Raw genomic sequence first — 19,479 nt, 5'->3', positions numbered from 1 at the left:
CAGCACTGGGGTTACATAGCATGCCACTACACATGGCTTATCTATGTGGGTTCTTGTGCTAGCACAACAAGCACTTCACAGACTGAGCCATCCCCCTGCTCCCAAATTAACTCTGAAGAGCATCTGCCACTTACTATGACCAGCACTCTTACCTTCCTTCCTCTCACTAGAAACCCTTTCTGTCCGGTAAGGAACTTACTCCTTGAGACCCAAGTGGGGCTGACATCATTACACTCCCTCCACGCCAAGGAAGGGCAAGGAACCCAGGACTGGCCAGACTCTTGTACATCCCTAAACACAGCACTTGGTTCCAGGAAGCACGGCTACCTGAAGCAGACGGGTAACTGAATTCCTCATAGGAGCTGAGCCTAGAGCTGTGGAATCTCATTGAGACTGTTTTGGTTTGGGATTTTAGTGTAAAGTCTGAGCTACAAAGACAGCAGATCTCCTGCAACATTTGTATCCCCTAATCCAATCTTAACTAACAAGAGTGAACACTTCTTTGTGTACACAAATGAATTTGATTTGAGCTTCTGTGATTGCATTTTTTAAATTCCCTTAGTTTAAAAAATAAAGCCAGTGAAAAGGTAACAAGAGTGGCCGCCAGGAAGCCCACGTGACAAACAAGGCAGAGCAGGACTTAATCCAGGTCCCTGAGCTGCCTAGAACAGGAAGGCAAGGGCCCCTGCTACAAAATCCTCCACTGACCCAGGAACTCTTTCTCTGTCCACAGATACTCTTGGTGGCCAGCAAGCACATCTGCCAAATGCTCTCTCTCCAGCTCTTGGTAAAGAAGCAGCCAGGAAGACATGCCTCCACCCTCCATCACTTCGTATCTGAGCCTCACCCCACTTTCTCTTGTTCCTGATTCCCTGGGACTATATTTCCCAAACAAAGCCTAGATTCTCAATCCTTAGCCTCTGTTTCTAGGGAATGAAGTTTGAAAGAATTTGTATAAAGAAAAGAGAGAGAAGAGAAGAGAAAAGAAGAGATATAAAAAAAGAAAGAGGGGTTGGAGAGATGGCTCCGTGGTTAGGAGCACTGACTGTTCTTCCAAAGGTCTTGAGTTCAATTGGCAGAAACAACATGGTGCCTCACAACCATCTGTAATGGGATCTGAAGACAGCTACAGTGTACTCATAATACATAAATACATAAATCTTAGGGAAAAAAGAGAGAAAATATCTCTCAGCAACCATCTAGCTCAAGAGTGAGGCACAGGCCGGGCGTGGTGGCGCACGCCTTTAATCCCAGCACTCGGGAGGCAGAGGCAGGCGGATTTCTGAGTTCGAGGCCAGCCTGGTCTACAAAGTGAGTGCCAGGATAGCCAGGGCTACACAGAGAAACCCTGTCTCGAAAAACCAAAAAAAAAAAAAAAAAAAAAGAGTGAGGCACAGAATGCTTTGCCTTTGAGATCATAGAGTACAATGCCAAACAGGAATGGTAATAATTGCACAGAAATGCAAGTTAATACACAGCTTTCCATCACTACAACAAGGACCTTTACATAAGTGACTTATAAAGACAAGAAACTTTACATAAGTGACTTATAAAGACAAAAGTTGTGTGTAGGGTCACTTTCAGAAGTTCCAGTCTATGCCAAGAGGCCCCTTTGCTTTAAGCCCATACATAGTAGGTAGATAACACATCATAGAGGACAAACATGGCAGAGCAAAACCAGTCACCTATGACCAGAAAGCTAAAGAGAACAAGGAATAGACGGGTGCCCAATCCCTTCAATACCATGCTTCTGATGACTCTTAAATGACCCATCAACTTTCCAAAAGCCACTTGGGGGCCACTTGTTAACACGCAGGTCTTTGGGACATATCAGGATCGAAGTACAGAGCAAAATCAAAAAAATTTAAATAAATTGATGAATAAATAAATATTGCTAATAGTTGAAAAGGAACAAACAAAATTTTCTAACTCACAGAAAATATGACTAATAGATACTGAAAATATCAAAAAGAAATCTACAGACATGCTTTATAACCAGAGCTTAGTAAGATATAGCTAGATATAAAGTTATTGGATAGCTGAAATAAACCTAACCAAAGCCATGCCAGGACCTCACAGACCAACCATGAAGCTTTGTTCCTGTGATGAGAAAATTCTAAATAACAGAAGAGATGCTGTGGATTGTGCATTGCAAACTCAGTATTAAAACCAAACTGATGGTTAAGTTCAACATAACTCCAATATAATTCTAATAGGGTGTGACTGGGAAGTTTTTGTTTTGTTTTTTTACTTTTGGGAAGATATAGTCTAAAATTTCATAGAATATCAAAGGGTTAAAGGAAGCCAAGAAGCTTTAAAAAAAGGTGGAGGGGGAATAACTGGTCTGCTAAATTCTGAAGCTGATTAAAATTAAAACCATCCTAACTGGTGAAAAGACACATACCACATCTACGAACAAAACCAGAAATTATGGCAGAGGTGTAAGAGCACACCAGTAAGGAAAGGATAATTCACTCAGGAAACATAACAAGTTCATTCCACTCACTATTAAGTAAAATGGAATACAAACCTCAGAGGGAGCAACTAGAGAGTGTCTGTCAGGACAGACAAGGATAAGGAGCGGTTTCCTATGCTGGAGTCATATTGTACCGGGATTGACTTAAGTTCAGCTTGGTAGAATGCTTGAGTAGCATGCAGGAAGCCCCAGCTTTCATCTCCAGCATCCATATACTGGGCATAGTTGTTACAGACAAAAAGATCAAAAGCTCAAGCTTGGGCTGCCCCCCCACAACATAGGCCAGCCTGGACTACATGAGACCCCATCTCACAGAAAAAACAAATAAGCAAACAAAGTAATAACATAACAACAGAAAAACATAAGCACTTTAAAACTGAGAACTAGCTTTTCAAAAGTTTCCCTGGAAAGGATAAAAAAATAAGCCATAATAGAGGGGTGCTCTCCAAATAATCAATAAATGATTAATACGCTGACCATATGTGAAGTACCCATACAAAATCACAAAGGAAAAATTGGGAGGGATGACCACAAAGGTTTAACTAGGCAATTTACAAAACAGTGCATTTCAATAATCAATAAAACACAAAGCACAGCTTAACTTCATTAATAATTCAGTAAATAAAAATTAAAGCTTTACTATGAGCTAGCATCATGAATCCACCACACTGACAATCTAATACATTTAAATTATACTGCAAAACTGGCAACCCCAAGTAACAGCAATTACACACAAAGCAACGTTGTTGTAGGGGCAAAAATCTCTGCCATCGCTTTAGAGAACAGTTTAACCTCACCTAACCCTGATAAGTAAAACTGCTACAAATAACAACACACTTCAGCCAGGAATCCCAGAGCTGAACACACCCTAGAGCAGCAGTTCTCAGGTGTGGCATATCAGATATTTACATTATGGTTCATAACAGTAGCAAAATTACAGTTATGCAGTAACAATGAAATAATCTTATGGCTGGGGGTCACCACAACATGAGAGAGTGTATTAAAGGCATATAAAACATGAAGAAGGTTAAGAACCACTGCACTAGAGAAACTGCAGCATAGATGGGTCCCAGAATAAACATACTGTCTAGAAATGAGAAACTTCATCATGGCATACTTATACAATAAAACTCTACAAAACCACAAAAAAATGAATGAATTTCACAATATAGTGTTTAGCAAAAGTAGGAGAAAAGAAACAAATAATACAATTCAAATACCTTCAAAATTCAGAAAAGGAAACCTCTATTACTTGGAAATACATCCGCAGGTGATAAGAACAAAACACAAAGTAAAGGCTATCCCCCAGACTCAGCACAAAGCATTGGAATAATCTGAGAAATGGGTACACTCTATCTGCCTTGTTGGTTTTTAATTTTTAAATTATGCCTATTTCTCAAGGAAGGGGTGCAGCAGCAGGACGTTTAAAGAGAAACGTATCACAGAAGCCGTGAGATGGTGCAGCAGGTAAAGGCACTTGCCAGGAACCTGGGCCTGAGTTAGAACCCTGGGGCTCTCATCATAGAAGAGAACTGACTTCTTCCTGCAAGTTGTTCTCTGGCCCCCACACTATGGTATATAGTATACACAAACACATGAACATACTACACACACATACCACACTACACTAAAGCAATTTTTCTAAAGAGGACATACAAAAGTTTTAAAGGAATCTAAATTACAAATGAAAACAATGGAACAGTTAATAATAGGGGTAGGGTGAAAACACCTCTGACCAGAGAACAAGGTGTAAACTAAAGAATGAGTCAACAAGAGAGAGACCAGATATAGTGAACCTTAAAACACAAGCGAACCTTTGTATTTCCACTCAAAGAAACCTGTACTCCTGATAAGAGCTGTTCCACAGGGAGCCTGTAGCATCTGTGAGTGGAGTGCAGAGAGAGTAGGACTGGGATTGCCTAGGGAAGTGTTGATGCACTGAGGCCACACAGAGATGGCAGGCAAACAAGGAAGTTCCAGCATCCACAGGCACTGGACTTGAACAGTCAAGACCTGATCTAGCAGTACCTAATTGTCCCAAAATTAGACTGAAAGACTCATTCATTACTGTAACTGAAGTTCATTCACTTAGTTTATAGAATGGGGTGTGCATGTGTGTGTACACGTGCAGAGATGAGAAACTGGGAGAGGGGCTAGCTCCTGAAATCAGTACTAAGGCAAAGAGAAGGAAGGTCAAGCGTTAAAAGCTAAGCATGCTCACTCGGCCCAAGCATTCCTGAAAGACAAAGCAGGAAGTAGTCATGATGATGGCATATACCTGATAGAACCGGGACTAGAAACAGAAAACCAGCAATTGGTGGCAGCTAGGAATGCCAGACAACTCAATAGGTCTTTGTTTTACCCTGAGACTGGTGTAAGTCTTATGACAGGAAAAAAGGTCTCGTAAAAGGGATACAAATGTTAGGATGGAAAGGGGAAAGTGTGGAGCCAAGGTTCTGAGGGAAATGATAAGAAATAGGCTTCAAGATTACAATAGCACATGCCTAGCACATCAGGGGCTAAGGGAGGACGACCAGAGTCCGAAGCCAGCCTGGCTACACGGGGGAGCCTGTCTCAGAGAGAGGAGAGGGGACTCTGAAGTAACCTCATCTGAAAGAAGATGATAATAAAAGGTAAGTGACTGCTCTGGTCTCACTCCAACGTGTGGCTTAGTACAAAGAGACTAGATACTAAGCATTAACCATTAGTGCAGCAAGGGCTGGGAGGTAGATCAGAGGAATAGATCTTACCCAGGTTCAATTCTAGCACAACAACAACAAGGAAAGAAGGAAGGAAGGAAGGAAGGAAGGAAAGAAGGAAGGAAGGAAGGAAGGAAGGAAGGAAGGAAGGAAGGAAGGAAGGAAGGAAAAGAATTAGCAAGGATGAGGTTAAAAAAAAGATCAGGGAAGTCTCTGAGTCCACAGAGAAAAGTGGGCAGCACAGCTGATGACACAGGAGTTATAAAGAAAACCAGACTGAGTCCACACAGTCAGAATCACTAAAAGGTAAGGGGTCAGGCTTGAGCTACTAAAAAAGACTACACTCAGTGCTCTGAAATAAACACCTGCCTGAACCCTCCCCCCCAAAACAAAACAACAACAACAATAACAACAAAACCAAAAAACTTTATTTTTCTGCTTTCTGGCAAAAACTATAGCTAATCAAAAATGGAAAGACAGGAAAATAAGCATAAAGCTGTGCTGTTAACAGCGGCACCTGGGGAACTCCCCTGAAAAAGATGTTAAAAAAAAAAAAAAAGCACAAATAAAAAGTATGATAACTACAACCAGGGGACAAGGGTCTGAGTGTCGATTTGGGTACACTGTCTAAACTTTCATTTAGAAAACAGCACTACTAGCTGGGCGGTGGTGGCGCACGCCTTTAATCCCAGCACTTGAGAGGCAGAGGCAGGTTTGATTTCTGAGTTCGAGGCCAGCCTGGTCTACAAAGTGAGTTCCCGGACAGCCAGGGCTATACAGAGAAACCCTGTCCCGAAAAAAAACAAAACAAAACAAAACAAAAAAAGAAAAAAGAAAGAAAGAAAACAGCACTACTATTAGCAAGTAGTATCCCAGTGACAGCAGCAGCAACAGCATTTCTTTTTTTTTTTAAGATTTATTTATTTATGTATATGAGTACACACTGTAGCTGTACAGATAATTGTGAACCTTCATCTGGTTGTTCGGAATTGAATTTAGTACCTCTGCTCCCTCAGGTCGGCCCGGTGGTTTGTGAGCCACCATGTAGTTGCTGGGATTTGAACTCAGGACCTTTGAAAGAGCAGTCAGTCCTCTTACCCGCTGAGCCACCTCACCAGCCCCCAGCAACAGCATTTCTTAAGTGCTCATGTTCCGGGCAATTGCAAGGATGTCAAGGATGCTCGCTCATTTATCCTCACACTCACTGTATGGGGGCTTCTGGAAACCAAACCAAGATCTGGTGAAATGTTCAGAACTGTCCAGCTACAATGCCACGTAGGCAGAGTTTCAACCTGTGCAATTTGGCCAAAACCAATATTCTTTCTCACATTGTGTGCCTCTCTAGGTTATAAGGATACCTAGTAAAAATGTACACAAATGGCCATCCTCTTATTAAATATCAAGTCACAGGACAAAATGTTCCAAATGAAATCCTACATCTTTAATCTGAAAATAGTTGAAACTTCATAAATGCACAAGCCATGTCCTCAAGAAGAAGAAAGAACAAAGAAGCAATTTCTTGATATGGGCAAAATGCATAGGGCTTTGGGAAGCTGAGTTGAAGTAAGCCAGCCAATCATGTAAACACGAATAAAGAACTTCTTGAAATCGCATCCCAGCCTCAAAATACTAACAGCATTCCATGAAAAGGGCTGAAAAAAATAACTCAGCCAGAAAAAGCTGACTTGCATGGTTCTTTATAAAGACTTCTAGACTGTCATGATTTTTTTTTTCACAGAGCAATGAATTTCATATATGCATGTATTATGGAAAAGACTGTCACTCTGAAGAAAAGGTACTAAGCCTCATTTCATATACATTACAAAAATGAAATAGCTGCTATTTACTAAGCATTACTGCACACAAGGCTTTATTCTAAGCACATTAGTTTCTTTAACCTCATAGCAACCCTATGAGAAAAGTTCTAGGATTATCGCCATTTTTAGGGCAAACAGAAATGGAATCAAGTAACTTGGTCAAGTTTAGTCAATGGGGGCAGGGCCAGGCTGTCAACCCCAGTGTATCCCCAGAAACACTGTGCTGTTTCTGCTGGCAGGAAACTTAAAAGCACAGCTCCGGTTTCTTCAGAAGTCTTATTTAATGATACTCAGTAACAAGGAGGATGCACTCATCCATAATAGATACCTACTAACTGCACGCAGCATTCTGTCCTTGGCTTTCTCTCTATGACCCTATCAGCTCCTCAAGCTTCACTCACCGTCTACTTCCTGCTGGTTCTGAATTGGAGATCCCCAGTCTCTCCTACGTCTCAAGCCAGTACCAAAAATCTAATAGATGTTTCCACTTAATGCCAAGATGTCTACACCCGAATCCTCACTTCCATCCAATCTTATCCCCAATTCGTAAACCACTCCCTCCTATGCACACGGACCTCAGCAACTCCTTCTATCATTCAGCTGGCTGCTGCACAGCTGGAAAGCTGGGTGGCAGGAAAGGCGCATGGCCCCACTCTTCCTCAACTTCCACACGTAATCACTCATCACTGCCATGTCTACCTAAACGTCTCCTGCAACAGCACAGGCTTCATTTCCCTGCCTTGATTTTGTAACTTCCAAGGTTAGCCTGACTTGCGTTTGAGGCTGCTTTCCACAACAGAGTCTTGAGACTAGTTCCATCTGATTATCTCCATTCACAGAGAAGAGGCACTATCTATATTTCATACCTTATCCCCAAGGGTGTACTTTATGAGATATAAACTCTAAGATCTATTTAAAAGAAATGTACAAAATGTGTCCTTTAATGGCATGCCTTAAGACCCCAAAACAAAAAGTCATACTTTCCAATCCTAATTACAAATGTTCAACGATAATATGGACAATGCATTATTAAGTGCTTTATAAAAAAAATGACCATTTAAAATTCACAACAACCCAATAAGCTAGATACCATTATTACCATTTTTCAGATGAGACAACTAACATGCAAGAGAATTTCAACAACCTGGTGAAGGTCCCGATTTTAAAAACACTTCGTATTGTAATTTATCTTAGTCTACCAGTAGCACCCATATTCCTAAGAACTTATTTAAGAAGAATATGAAATACATATTCTAAAACTCAAAAAGGGTTTATTTACATCTGATCTTGGCCAAAGACAGAGATGCAATGAGATGTTAGTTTTAAATGGGGGGAAAAAAAAGTGTCCCAAAAGCCTAACATTATGGGGGTCCGGAAACTAATAAAAGCTTTTCTCCGACATATCCAAAAACCTTCTACAAATATCAACAAGCTAAAAAGATTCAGAACCACAGAAATATATACAGCCATCACAAAATTTCACCTGAATGTTGCCTTTCTTTAATCCTAAGTCGCAGAAATAAGGCTTTATTGAGACAACAAACAAACAATGCCTAGTTCCTTATCCATATGTACATCCCACAGTTAAATTCTACAAACATCCTTCCATCTTTTTATCTGGACAGGGAGGTAAACTGCTGGGGAACCTTATCCTCGGTGGGTGGCTTACTCCTAGGACGTGAACGCCAGGCCCACGCATAAAGCCCAGTGCGGGTCGGGTCATCCATCTTCCTCTGGGGCCAGAGAAAGGACGCCCACCGAGCCCATGGGTAAGTGGGGTGCTCCCATGTCCCGCAGCCCATAACTTTGCACTGCGGCCTCAGTGTGCCTGTGCAGGCGTGGGTGCGGAGCCGCTGGGGCGGGCGGGGCGCCCGGGGTGCTGTCAGCGGTGGCGACCGGTGCGAGCGTGAGCGCCGTGGCCTCCACGCCAGTTCCTTTTGTTGGGGCGCCCGGAGCCGGGGCGTGGGCGTGGAGCGCCGGGGAGGACGCGACTGCGGACACAAAGAACCGCCGAGCTGCCGCACGCCCTGCGGGCCTGGCGGGGCGCGGACTGCAGGCCCCGGACCGCGCGGCAAGGCCCGTGGGCCGCGCCACACCCACCCTCGCACCCCCGGGGCCCGGCCGGGCTCCCCGCCGCGTACCTGCTGATCTTCTGAGCGAAGGCGCGGCGCTCCGCCATGGCTGCGGCGGCGCGGGGCTGGGCGCGGGGCTGGGCGGCCTCCTCCTCCTCGCGCTCCCGTTCGCGCTCCCTCCCGCGCGCTCGCCCGTCGGCTCTCCGGACCCCACCGCGAGGCTGGGCCGGCCGCTGGAGCGCGGAACCAGGGTACCGTAATGCGCCGAGGAGGCGCGCACGAGGAACCTCTCTCCGCCCCCGCCCCCGCCACCCCCCTCCGCCTCGCGCGCCAATCCCGGCTGGAGGCCGGGCTGGAAGGCCGCCGGAGCCGGCGGGAGCCGATATGACGCCGGGCGTGGAACCGGGCCGCGAGCCCTCGCTGCCCTGCCGCCACGACCGGGAAGACCCACGACGGGACCGTGACCGTAACCCTCGAACGCGCGCGGGGCTGGGCTTTCCCCAAAGGGAAGGTTAGGACATGGAAAGGGCCTTGCGGCTTGGTTCCTGCAGCTCCTGACTCCAGGCAGTTCAAAGCACCTTTCTTGCACGCCCCGACCTCGTGAGTGGGGTCTAGCTGGAGAAACAATGGCTCTTCTTCGTAGAAAGAACTCTCCCACAAAGGTGGTGTGATAGCCGCTGATTTGTGGTGCATAGCCAAGCTTACACGCATGATCTTATTTAATCTCCACAACAGCTCTTTGAAGTAGATTTAGCTCCATTTTAGAGAGAAAAAAATTGTCTCAGAGAAGCTGTGACTTGCCCTTGGGTCACACATGGCAAGTTCTTCCCGTGAACGTGAGACCCAGAGCCCAGGCCCTTTTCTCCAAGAACAGTTATCCCTGTAAAGAATTCTCTTGTGAGTCCTTTACAGTTACTCTGGCATCTCATTTCATATGTATGCGTACATGCATATCCATCAGATGAACTGTTTTCTATCCTTTTGATGTTCTATAAATAGAACCTGTGTCCGCCTTGTTCTAATGCATTGAGTTCTGAAATTGTGAAACTAAGAAGAATCCTTTGGCTGCTTGTGGCACCTTTCCTCCTAAATGTTTTAAGAATTTAATATACCTTATTTGCAGTTACTAAATGTCCCCTGTGTCCTTGTGGAGCGTGTTAGATTGTCTCTCACCATAGCGAAACCTTCTTCAGCTTGAAACCTGGTCACTTGCCCAGTCATACAGAACAGAAAGCACTCATTACTGGGTCCATGACTTCCCGTCTGTACCCTAACCTGGGCTTGAACCAGGGCTCGCTCTGGTGATTGGATGCCTTTAAAACACTGGTTTACGGTGAGGATAGCCCATTTGAGGTGGGTATATATTTAACATGTACTTAAATACAGGTATGCTAGAGCCCAAATGTGAGCTAGCCGCGGTTCTGTTTTCAGAATATTTGAGTCCATGGGGAAAGATACAGCTGCTCCAAGTCTAACTTCGCTGTAACACTGTTCCAGACCTTTCCATTGTTCATAATAGAAACCCAGTTGCTTTCTGCCTCCTCCCCATGTGACCTCGAGCAAATTACTTAAACAACCAGAACAGTGTTACTTACTTGCAAGCATATTGTGAAAATGCACTGAATTCAAGGTCTAAGTGTGGGGTCTGGGCTGCGGTGGGTACCTACCTAGCTGCTACAGTTTCCTCACAGGTGTTATCAATATCCATCGTATACTTGACTTTGTCCTTGGTGCTTCAGAGTCTCTGGATGGCTTGTCTGCTTTCATGCTCCCAGGCAGATGTTGTAGGCCTTTATCTCTGCTTGACAAACATCTTCTCAGTACTCTCTTAGAGACTGAGCACATTTTGCTTTGAATAGTTCTTTGTATACATGACTCACTAGTTGCCAAAGAGTCTGAAAGGACATTGCATGCACTGTGAAGCTTACTGGAAACAGTAGGAATGGGACAAGCGGCTCCAAAAAAAAAAAAAAAAAAAAAAAAAAAAAAAAAAACGTACCCTGGAGAAATGGAGTCTGGGGAAGACTCCACACAGGAAGTGTGACCCTGACCTCAGGAAGACCTGTCCTGCAACTAACCAAGTCCAGTGTGAGCCAGTACCCGTATGCCGTAGAGATCCAAACTAAAGGAAAGATACACAGACCTCAGCAATGGAAATGAAAATAGAATTGCTTTGGCTGCCCAGTGTTTATGTGCCCCACAACCCTTTACAAGCATGCATGCATGTACATGCATCTCAGTCCCCTGTTCTCTGAGGAGCTGATTACCTCACCGCTATTTTTAAGAGTAGTGGGGAGATCTGGTCCTGACAAATGGACCAGCCTCAGGTTAGGCACATGAATCAAGCCAAGCGCATCAGGACCATGAACCAGGGACTTCACATCATTAACTTCTTCTGGGCTTAGAGCCACACAGAGCAATGAACAGAGCAAAAATACTGTAGGTGAGCTCCTTAGAGCATGATATGAGCCCTGGACTTTGCTAGGGGGCTTGTTTATTTGGTTCAGGGTTTTCTTTCTTTCTTTCTTTCTTTCTTTCTTTCTTTCTTTCTTTCTTCTTTTCAGCTATCTTTTTATTTTTTTAAGATTTATTTATTATTATGCATAAGTACACTGTAGCTGTCTTCAGACTCACCTGAAGAGTGCATCAGATCTCATTGTGAACCACCATGTGGTTGCTGGGAACTGAACTCAGGACCTTTGGAAGAGCAATCAGTGCTCTTACCCGCTGAGTCATCTCACCAGTCCTTCAGCCATCTTGAAATGGATATTATTATTTAGTCTTACCTGACACAGGCCTTCAGTCAGTCAATGTACATGGTCATTCCTGGAAATACAATGTAATTAAGACTTATTTCTGTCCTCAAAGAGTTAAGGATCTTCTTAGAGAGGTAACCTCTTATGCACTTATGATGTGTGTTCAGTGGTGAGGCTGGACACTTTAGGAAGTTGGCTGAGTACATCTAGCATCAGTTTTGTAATTTAGGAATCATGCTTGCTGCTAGATTCCTAGACTGCTTGCTGCATGTGAGGCAGTGTGAAGTGAGCAGAGTTTAACCCTTGCTTTTCTGGAAGTGTCAGTAGTCTGATTATTGGCTAGCATTCAGGACCCAAGCTCCAGCCAACAAAACAACTTAGCAGGAGCCAAAACCACTTTCCCAGAGTAGCCTCAAAAGTGTACATTAATGGGACAGGAAACCCTCAGGACAGTCTTCCCATTAGATGTGCAAGTGTTTGAAAGTCCCTCAAACAGAAGACCCAGGAATATGGGGGGGGGGGAGGAAAAGTCCTATGAGTTCTGTGTCCTATCCTTTATTGCAATACCAGTGAGGATTAGGGGATGCTCAGGACTCTGAGGCTACTGTACAAGGAATGTTTGCCTCATGAGATACAGTTCTGACTTTGCAAGCAGAATGTATTCTCCTTCAGCATTGGGTAGCATAAGCCACAGCTCTTTTTTCAAACTTGGTCCTTAGGAAATGCTACCAATCCATACAATAAGATGAATATATATTGCCATCCCCAAGAGCCTCTGTCAAGGCCACATAGGGGCGGCCCAGAGGAAGGAAGGACTGGAGCATACACTTAGGTTCACTGCAATCCCAAACTCGAACTAGTGCTGAGCTCTATGTCCCAGCTTTTGCCTAGTCCTATCCCTTTTCACACTGTCTCAACACCTAGCAAAAGTAATGTTTTACAAGGCTCAACTTTGAACCCTAAAACCTAGTCATACTTCATAAATAATAGCACCAATGTTTGCTCTACAGTAATACTATGTTATTCAGTTATTGTCAGATAATCTACAAGCACTGGTCTTTTCTTCAGCATTGTATCTGCAGCATCTAATGTGCTAGTTAATTCATTATAACCCCTTATGTATATATTTTTAGTTAATAGGAGCCATAGCTAAAATATTTTCAGATACTGCTTTGATTTTGTTTTCTCCAAATACATGTTTATTTTGGAGGCATTGCTGAAACACTAAAATAATGGCATGGAAAGAATCAAAAGCACATATGGTACCATCACAGAGTAAACTGAGGCAGGCAGCAAGGTGGCATTGGTGATCAAGGTCAAAACCCAAAAGGTTTAACTCTTTTTTGTTATTCTGAGGCCAAAAGCTGTTGGCTTCTGGCAATTAATTCCTGCTGATAGCAGCAAGGGGAAAGAAACTTAGTTACTTGGGTTCTTTTCTTTTTGACTCAGGGACCCCCTAACTGGCCAGGTGAGAGGCCCAGAGTTCCTTAACTCTTTGTGAGCCAGAGAGAAAAGAAAAGAAAGGAAGAAAGAAAGAAAAGGTGAAAGTCAGGCACACACATAAACACACACATACTAGATCAAGCAGAGAAGGGCTAAATCGCTGCTTTATTGTTCTTAGTTTTTATTCTATCTCAGGATAACTGATCATGTGGTTTTCTAAGCATCCTTACATCCTGTAAGTTCATAGCAAGTTTAAGGCACTAGTTCATGTCATAATCCTATAAGACTTAAGGGGTTACAGCAGAATTGTTTACATGTCTTTCCATTAAGACTAGCACATGACTAAACATTCATTATCTGTTACTAGCTCCATATGTTCATTTTAAATTTAAAGCAACAATTTTTTTAAAGATTTCTTTATCTTATTCATATGAGTACACTGCAGCTGTCTTCGGACACACCCGAAGAGGGCATCAGATCCCATTACAGGTGGTTGTGAGCCACCATGTGGTTGCTGGGAATTAAACTCAGAACCTCTGGAAGACCCGTCAGAGCTCTTAACTGTTGAGCCATCTCTCCAGCCCAAAGCAACAATTCTTATCTCATAAATTAGCAAAGTGTTATCAGGAAATAAATCATGGTCATTCTGCATTTCTGACTCGTCGCTGGGGTATTGAAATGCCACGGGTGTGCAGTCTAGGATAGGGCTCCCAGCCCAGGCTGGGATGGAGGCTGAGGGTCTCATACTCCTGTGCACCCAACATGGCTGGGGACCTCGAGGGGTTGGGAACTTACAGAGGGGCCTTCTACAGAAGACTTAAGCATGGCTCTGAAAGACAAAGGCTTCCCCCACCCCACCCCCAGAGGCTCCTGATGAAGGAGATAGTCCTTGCGTATCCAAACTGTTTTATTTATGGCAGATGAAGATGCATACATCTTACTCAGGGTAATCCAGAGATTAAATATCTTTTGCAGGAAGGGATGCCCAGGAAAGGACATTCATTGGCTATAAACACTCGGGGCCTATCTAATACCTCATTAGCGTGGAGAACTCTAGGCTGTATGCTATGTTACTGGTTGTCTTGGTCCTCTTAGGTAGGTATTATGGTCACGTGCTTCAGGACAGGAACTTAGTTGGGAGCAAGTTCAAACTGCTGCCATTCTCAATTGTGAGATATATCCGGGTTCTGAACTTGCTACAATCTTACCACTCTTGTGTCTGGTGGCATGGTTTACTACCCACCATCATTGGCCTTGTGCCTTATTATTTTGAAGTCTTGTTTAGATAAACTAGTCAGTATTTTATTTTTTGTCCTTGTACTTACAATAAATTGCCCATTCCCAGTTTATGACCTTTAGTTACCAGATAATGGCCTCATTCCTAACCTAGAAGGAATGTTTTCCTAGATTGTAAATTTGTTCCAAGCCTGTTTTATTTTCCTAGTCCAATTAGCCTGTGACACATGAAGGTTTACGGAGCACTATTTACAACATTTATTTTATAGGGGGTTTGAGATTACTTGTATCAATTTAGGGATTCTATAAAATCATTATCAGGAATTATGAAATCATCAATTCATCTACACAGCATTACTACATGAAAGTACATCTTCATATTGATTCTGCAGGAAATCTGCCCAATAGTGTGGCTGATGCCCAGGAATCACTGGGTTGTGTAATAGTGGCAGGAAAGGCATAGCAGCAGCAAGAAGCAGTCCTGGAATGAAGTCTCTGAGGACCCTGCATCTCAGAACGCTTAGACAGGAGATTTAGCTTATCTAGGGGGATTATCTGTCCTGTTGCTCTACCCAGACATTCCACAGTAGATGAACACCAATCACATTAAGAAGGCAACTTATTTTCATCAATATATGTGTCAGATTAATCCAAAAGCACCCCTACCGAAACATCCACAAGGACATTTGGCCAATATCTGGGCAACCTTGATCCCACCCAAGTTGGCATAAAAAAATTAACCATCACATAGAATTTGGCAAACCAAAGAAAACAGCCATAAAATAAAAGACATATATTTGAGACAGTTGGAAAAATTCTAATTGCTGACTAAATATTAAGCAATATGAAGAATGATTTACTAGAGGTTCCTCAAAAGGAAAAAAAAAAAGACAACTAAAAATAGAACTGTCATATGATCCAGCTCTACCACTCCTGGGTATATAGCCAAAAGATTCTAAGTCAGCATACCATAGAGATACTGGCACATCTCCGCCATAAACTAACAGGCACTAGCCTTACTTGATTGGACCATATCTTATTGTTTTCTATACCAGCAACCTTTTAAATAAACCCTCCTGAAATTGTCCTGCTTGGCATGTATCTTCTGTTTCCTGTTGCTACTTTGATTCACATGCTTTAGAAAACTGTGAGTATGCATACTGGATACCCTTTCTTCTCCGCATATACCTACTGAATGATTTATGAATGAGAGAAGACCTGTCATTTACTTGGGTTTATACTTATAGTTGTTGTGGATTGCCCTGGTGTCGTTTGTATTTTTATGCTAATTCTCTTTCCTCAGGAGCAGCCGCCCCGAAGAGGAGTGGATCTGTACTCTGGTGGTTCCATGGGAACCTTCTCCCCATTTTAACTGGTCAATAAAAATGGCAGAAGCCAATCGCTGGGCGAAGATAAGGTGGGATTTCCAGGTCCCAAGAGGAAGAGGAGGAGAGAGAGAGGGAGAGGGATTCTGACCAGGCTGTGGAGCAGATAGGAGTAGCAGACATGTAACTCTCTGGGCCATGGTTTGTAGCCTCCACAGGCGGCTGTGGAGGCTAAGGAGGGTGGGGCAAGATATTCTTCACCCAGCCATTGAGTTATCTGGCTAGTTTTAAAATATAGAGGCTGCCTGGTGTTTTCCATCCATGGTGACTCAGGTGGGCAGGAGAAAGGGCACAGCTGCAAGGCGGTTGTTAGAGGTTTGGCAGAGCTAGCCATGGGGGGGTTGGAGGAGTGATCCCAGCTTCCAGAGTTCAGAGAAAGAACCAGCTGGCCTTTGAAGGAGCTATGTCCTGAGTGGGACCAGTGGCAGCTTGTTCTTGGAGCCTAGCTGAGAGTATGGCCCTGAGATGGTGATAGTGTGGCCTTTTAAAATTACACACTACAAATAGTTACAACTAGGTAACAGGAACATGTGTGTGTTCATGAAGTAATTCTAAGTTGAAAAAAGACCTGCAAATCAGCATGAGGGTAGAAAGGAAAAGACATTTCAGTGACTTGAGAAGAAAGAAAGACAATGGATGTAACCAGCCTAAGGTCTAAGCAGAGAAGGATTAAGGAAATAAAAGCCAGTAGAGAAATGAAGTCCAAGGGTCACTTTGGAACCAATGCTAACAACTTTCCTGGAATAAGGACTAAGGCTGGCTGGGCATTAGTGGGTCAGAACAGATCTGAGAGAAGCAGCTACGAATTGGAGAAAGGACAGTTGGATCCACAGAAAGGGCTTATCAAGGGAAGACCTCCAGATATTTGTAGATTGTATGGGAAAACTTAAAGGAGAGGGAAAATGTGGGACTATCTGGGATACACTTTTGACACACTTGAGACAGAGGTAGCTATTATCCCCTCACATAAGAAGAATGGAGATGGAAAACCACATAGGATGTTAGTTACAGATGAAGACAAAGTTGAGTGTTCTCATAGTGTTTCATTGTCTCCCTGAATATCTAAAGCCACTACCTTGCTAGAAGCGTTGTTTTTATTTTAATATATCGTAGGAAAACATTAAAGAACAGATGCATGGCTATTTTCCTTTGATGTTCTCCAGAGTTTTGCTTTATACTTGTCTGTCATATAATTGATATTTTAGGATGTTTGGGTGTTTGTTGCAGGCAGAATTAGATAGATACAGCCCTATAAATGTATATGTCCTCCCCTCAGTAAAATTGGACAAAAATATGCACAACAAGTTGAAATACACATATTCTAGGAACAAAATTTAGTTCCATGTGCCAAACTAAATGAATGAAATCTGTGCATGTTTGCAGCATATCTGCCTTTGGGGAATGTAATCAAGGTATAATCTTTGGCTAGTATTATGCGCCAGTACTTAAAAAAAAATGGTACACCAGAAAAGGACTGGCAGTTTACTACCATAGTCAAACTTCACCTTAATTTCGACATGACTTTTGGAAGCAGGAAGAAAACTACAAAACTGGTATTTGGTACCATGGTGAGCCTGGTTAAATTGGTCTTCTAATAACTGTCAATTAGGACATTCTGTGAAAGGTAACATCACAACTGGTTCTAAGTGAAACCATCAAGTCAACAACAGGGTGCCTGAGATAATCTTTAAAGCTTATTGTGTTTGGCCTACATCAGAAGATATCTGCATTCTCATTACTAAAATTGTAGCACAGAATTTGTTTACAAGAAGAAATTAAACTCTGTTTGGTTTTCACATACAGCAGCTCTGTTAGATAACATGCATCTGAATTTTAAGTTGCAAAGGTATCTGAACAGTTAATTTTTCATGTGCATCTTTTGTTGAATGTTTTGGTTCAAGAAAGAATATTTAAAGCTTTTTTTTAAAGATTTATTTATTTATTATATCTAAGTACACCGTAGCTGTCCTCAGACACTCCAGAAGAGGGCGTCAGATCTCATTACGGATAGTTGTGAGCCACCATGTGGTTGCTAGGATTTGAACTCAGGACCTTCAGAAGAGCAGTCGGTGCTCTTACCTGCTGAGCCATCTCACCAGCCCTGTTTAAAGCTTTTTAAAGACTCCAGTTCTTAATGGAACTGTACCCTTCTGCACGGAAAATCATAACCAACATGGCTGCAGTAGACTTCTTTAGTGGTATCCAGCACCACTGGCAGAGGGCTGCTTTATCATATTGTACTTGGGTGTAGGACTCTAGTATTGCATGGGCTGCATTATCTACAGCACTGTATAATAACAACTAGAAAAGGCAGTATTCTTCAGAGATGCTTGTCTGGTAATATCACTTCTGTGTTATAACGGAAGGTTTTTTGTGATGTATGAAACTTGTGTTTTTTATATATAAATGAATATAGTTAGATTAGTGTTGTGGTAATGCCTGTTTTCATCTGTGAATAGTTAAGTATGTACACGAGGCACTACTTCTGATTTATTGCAGTGTTCAGTCCTAGTTTTCTTTATTAAAACGTTGAGTTTTGCTTCAATTTTATGTACCTTAGTTCTAAGTTAGATTTGCAGATGTATACAGATAGTTCATATTTATGTATTGCACATAATCATGCTATTCAGCATTGATGCTATATTGCATTATGGTTTTTTTTTTCACTGAAAAGTTATTTATTTTTGTACTTTTACAGCATCTTGTCTACTGTACATTCCTGAGGTGTAGTAACTATAAACAGTGAAAAAGAAACACATGAAACAATTAAAATACCCTTTGACACAGCTGTAGCCTATGCCCCATTCAGTGTCACTTACCAGGTGGTAGTTGGTGAATGTACAAGGAGACCACTGCTTTGGAAACAACCCACTGTTGTTGACTGTGGCTGGCTCATCAGCAGCCCTAGAACCCTGGTGCTCGTTCTCCACAGAAGGTCCGAGGCTCAGGCCCTCTCTATGAGAGGACTGCTGGATTGGTTCACATGTTTAGATTTCAATGGGCTTTACAACAGGATTCCTAATGTGCCTCCTGTTGGCTCCGGGTTCAGAGGGCTTAAATGGAGCCATCGCACCATATGGTTTGGGCATAAGACTAGTATAATGAAAAGTTCTTACATTGTGTCATTGCCTCCCTAAGTATAAATGATGTAAGCCAGAGAGATGGTTCAGCAAGTAAAGATGATTGCCACCAAGCCTGATGACCAGAATTCAGTCCCCAGGACCCATATGGGGAACAAAGACATATGCACGTGCAAACACACACACACACACATGTACACACGTACATGCACTATTTTTTTTAATATTTAATATAATTGGGCCAGTAAAGTGGCTCAGCAGATAAAGACGCTAGCCACACAGCCTGACAACATGAGCTCAAAGTGAGTTTGATTCACAAGAACCCATAAAACTAGAAAGAGATAACTGATTCTGCAGAACTATCTTCTGATCTCCACTTCTGGACTGCGATGTTGACACACACACACACATACACACATGCACAAACATACATACACACACATAATAAAATTTAAAAAGATAGCTGGACAAATAGATACATAGATACATAACCAATATAAAGTTTTTCTCGTTAT

At 42.8% G+C, this 19,479-nt stretch overlaps 1 protein-coding gene across 5 annotated transcripts in view; it reads right to left on the bottom strand.

The window, feature by feature from the left end:
• The window catches only part of Dock7 (dedicator of cytokinesis 7), a 196,552-nt gene extending 187,182 nt beyond the window's left edge, over nucleotides 1–9,370 (bottom strand). For 2 of the 5 annotated variants that reach the window (XM_085839169.1, XM_085839170.1), the window contains exon 1: nucleotides 9,134–9,370. In XM_085839169.1, the coding sequence (XP_085695295.1) occupies nucleotides 9,134–9,171 (38 nt within the window). In that variant the 5' untranslated portion in view covers nucleotides 9,172–9,370. Of the gene's footprint in view, nucleotides 1–4,290; nucleotides 4,315–9,133 lie in introns of those variants that run through there. The other 3 variants (XM_085839171.1, XM_085839172.1, XM_085839173.1) reach the window with 2 other exon arrangements.
• Nucleotides 9,371–19,479: the final 10,109 nt, after the last annotated feature.

This window comes from Mus caroli, unplaced genomic scaffold (genome assembly GCF_978045245.1).
Source record: "Mus caroli unplaced genomic scaffold, Mus_caroli_1 scaffold_6, whole genome shotgun sequence".
Lineage (NCBI taxonomy): Eukaryota > Metazoa > Chordata > Mammalia > Rodentia > Muridae > Mus > Mus caroli.
The sequence above is the reverse complement of the archived record's forward strand: the minus strand, read 5'-3'. Positions and strand labels throughout refer to the sequence as shown.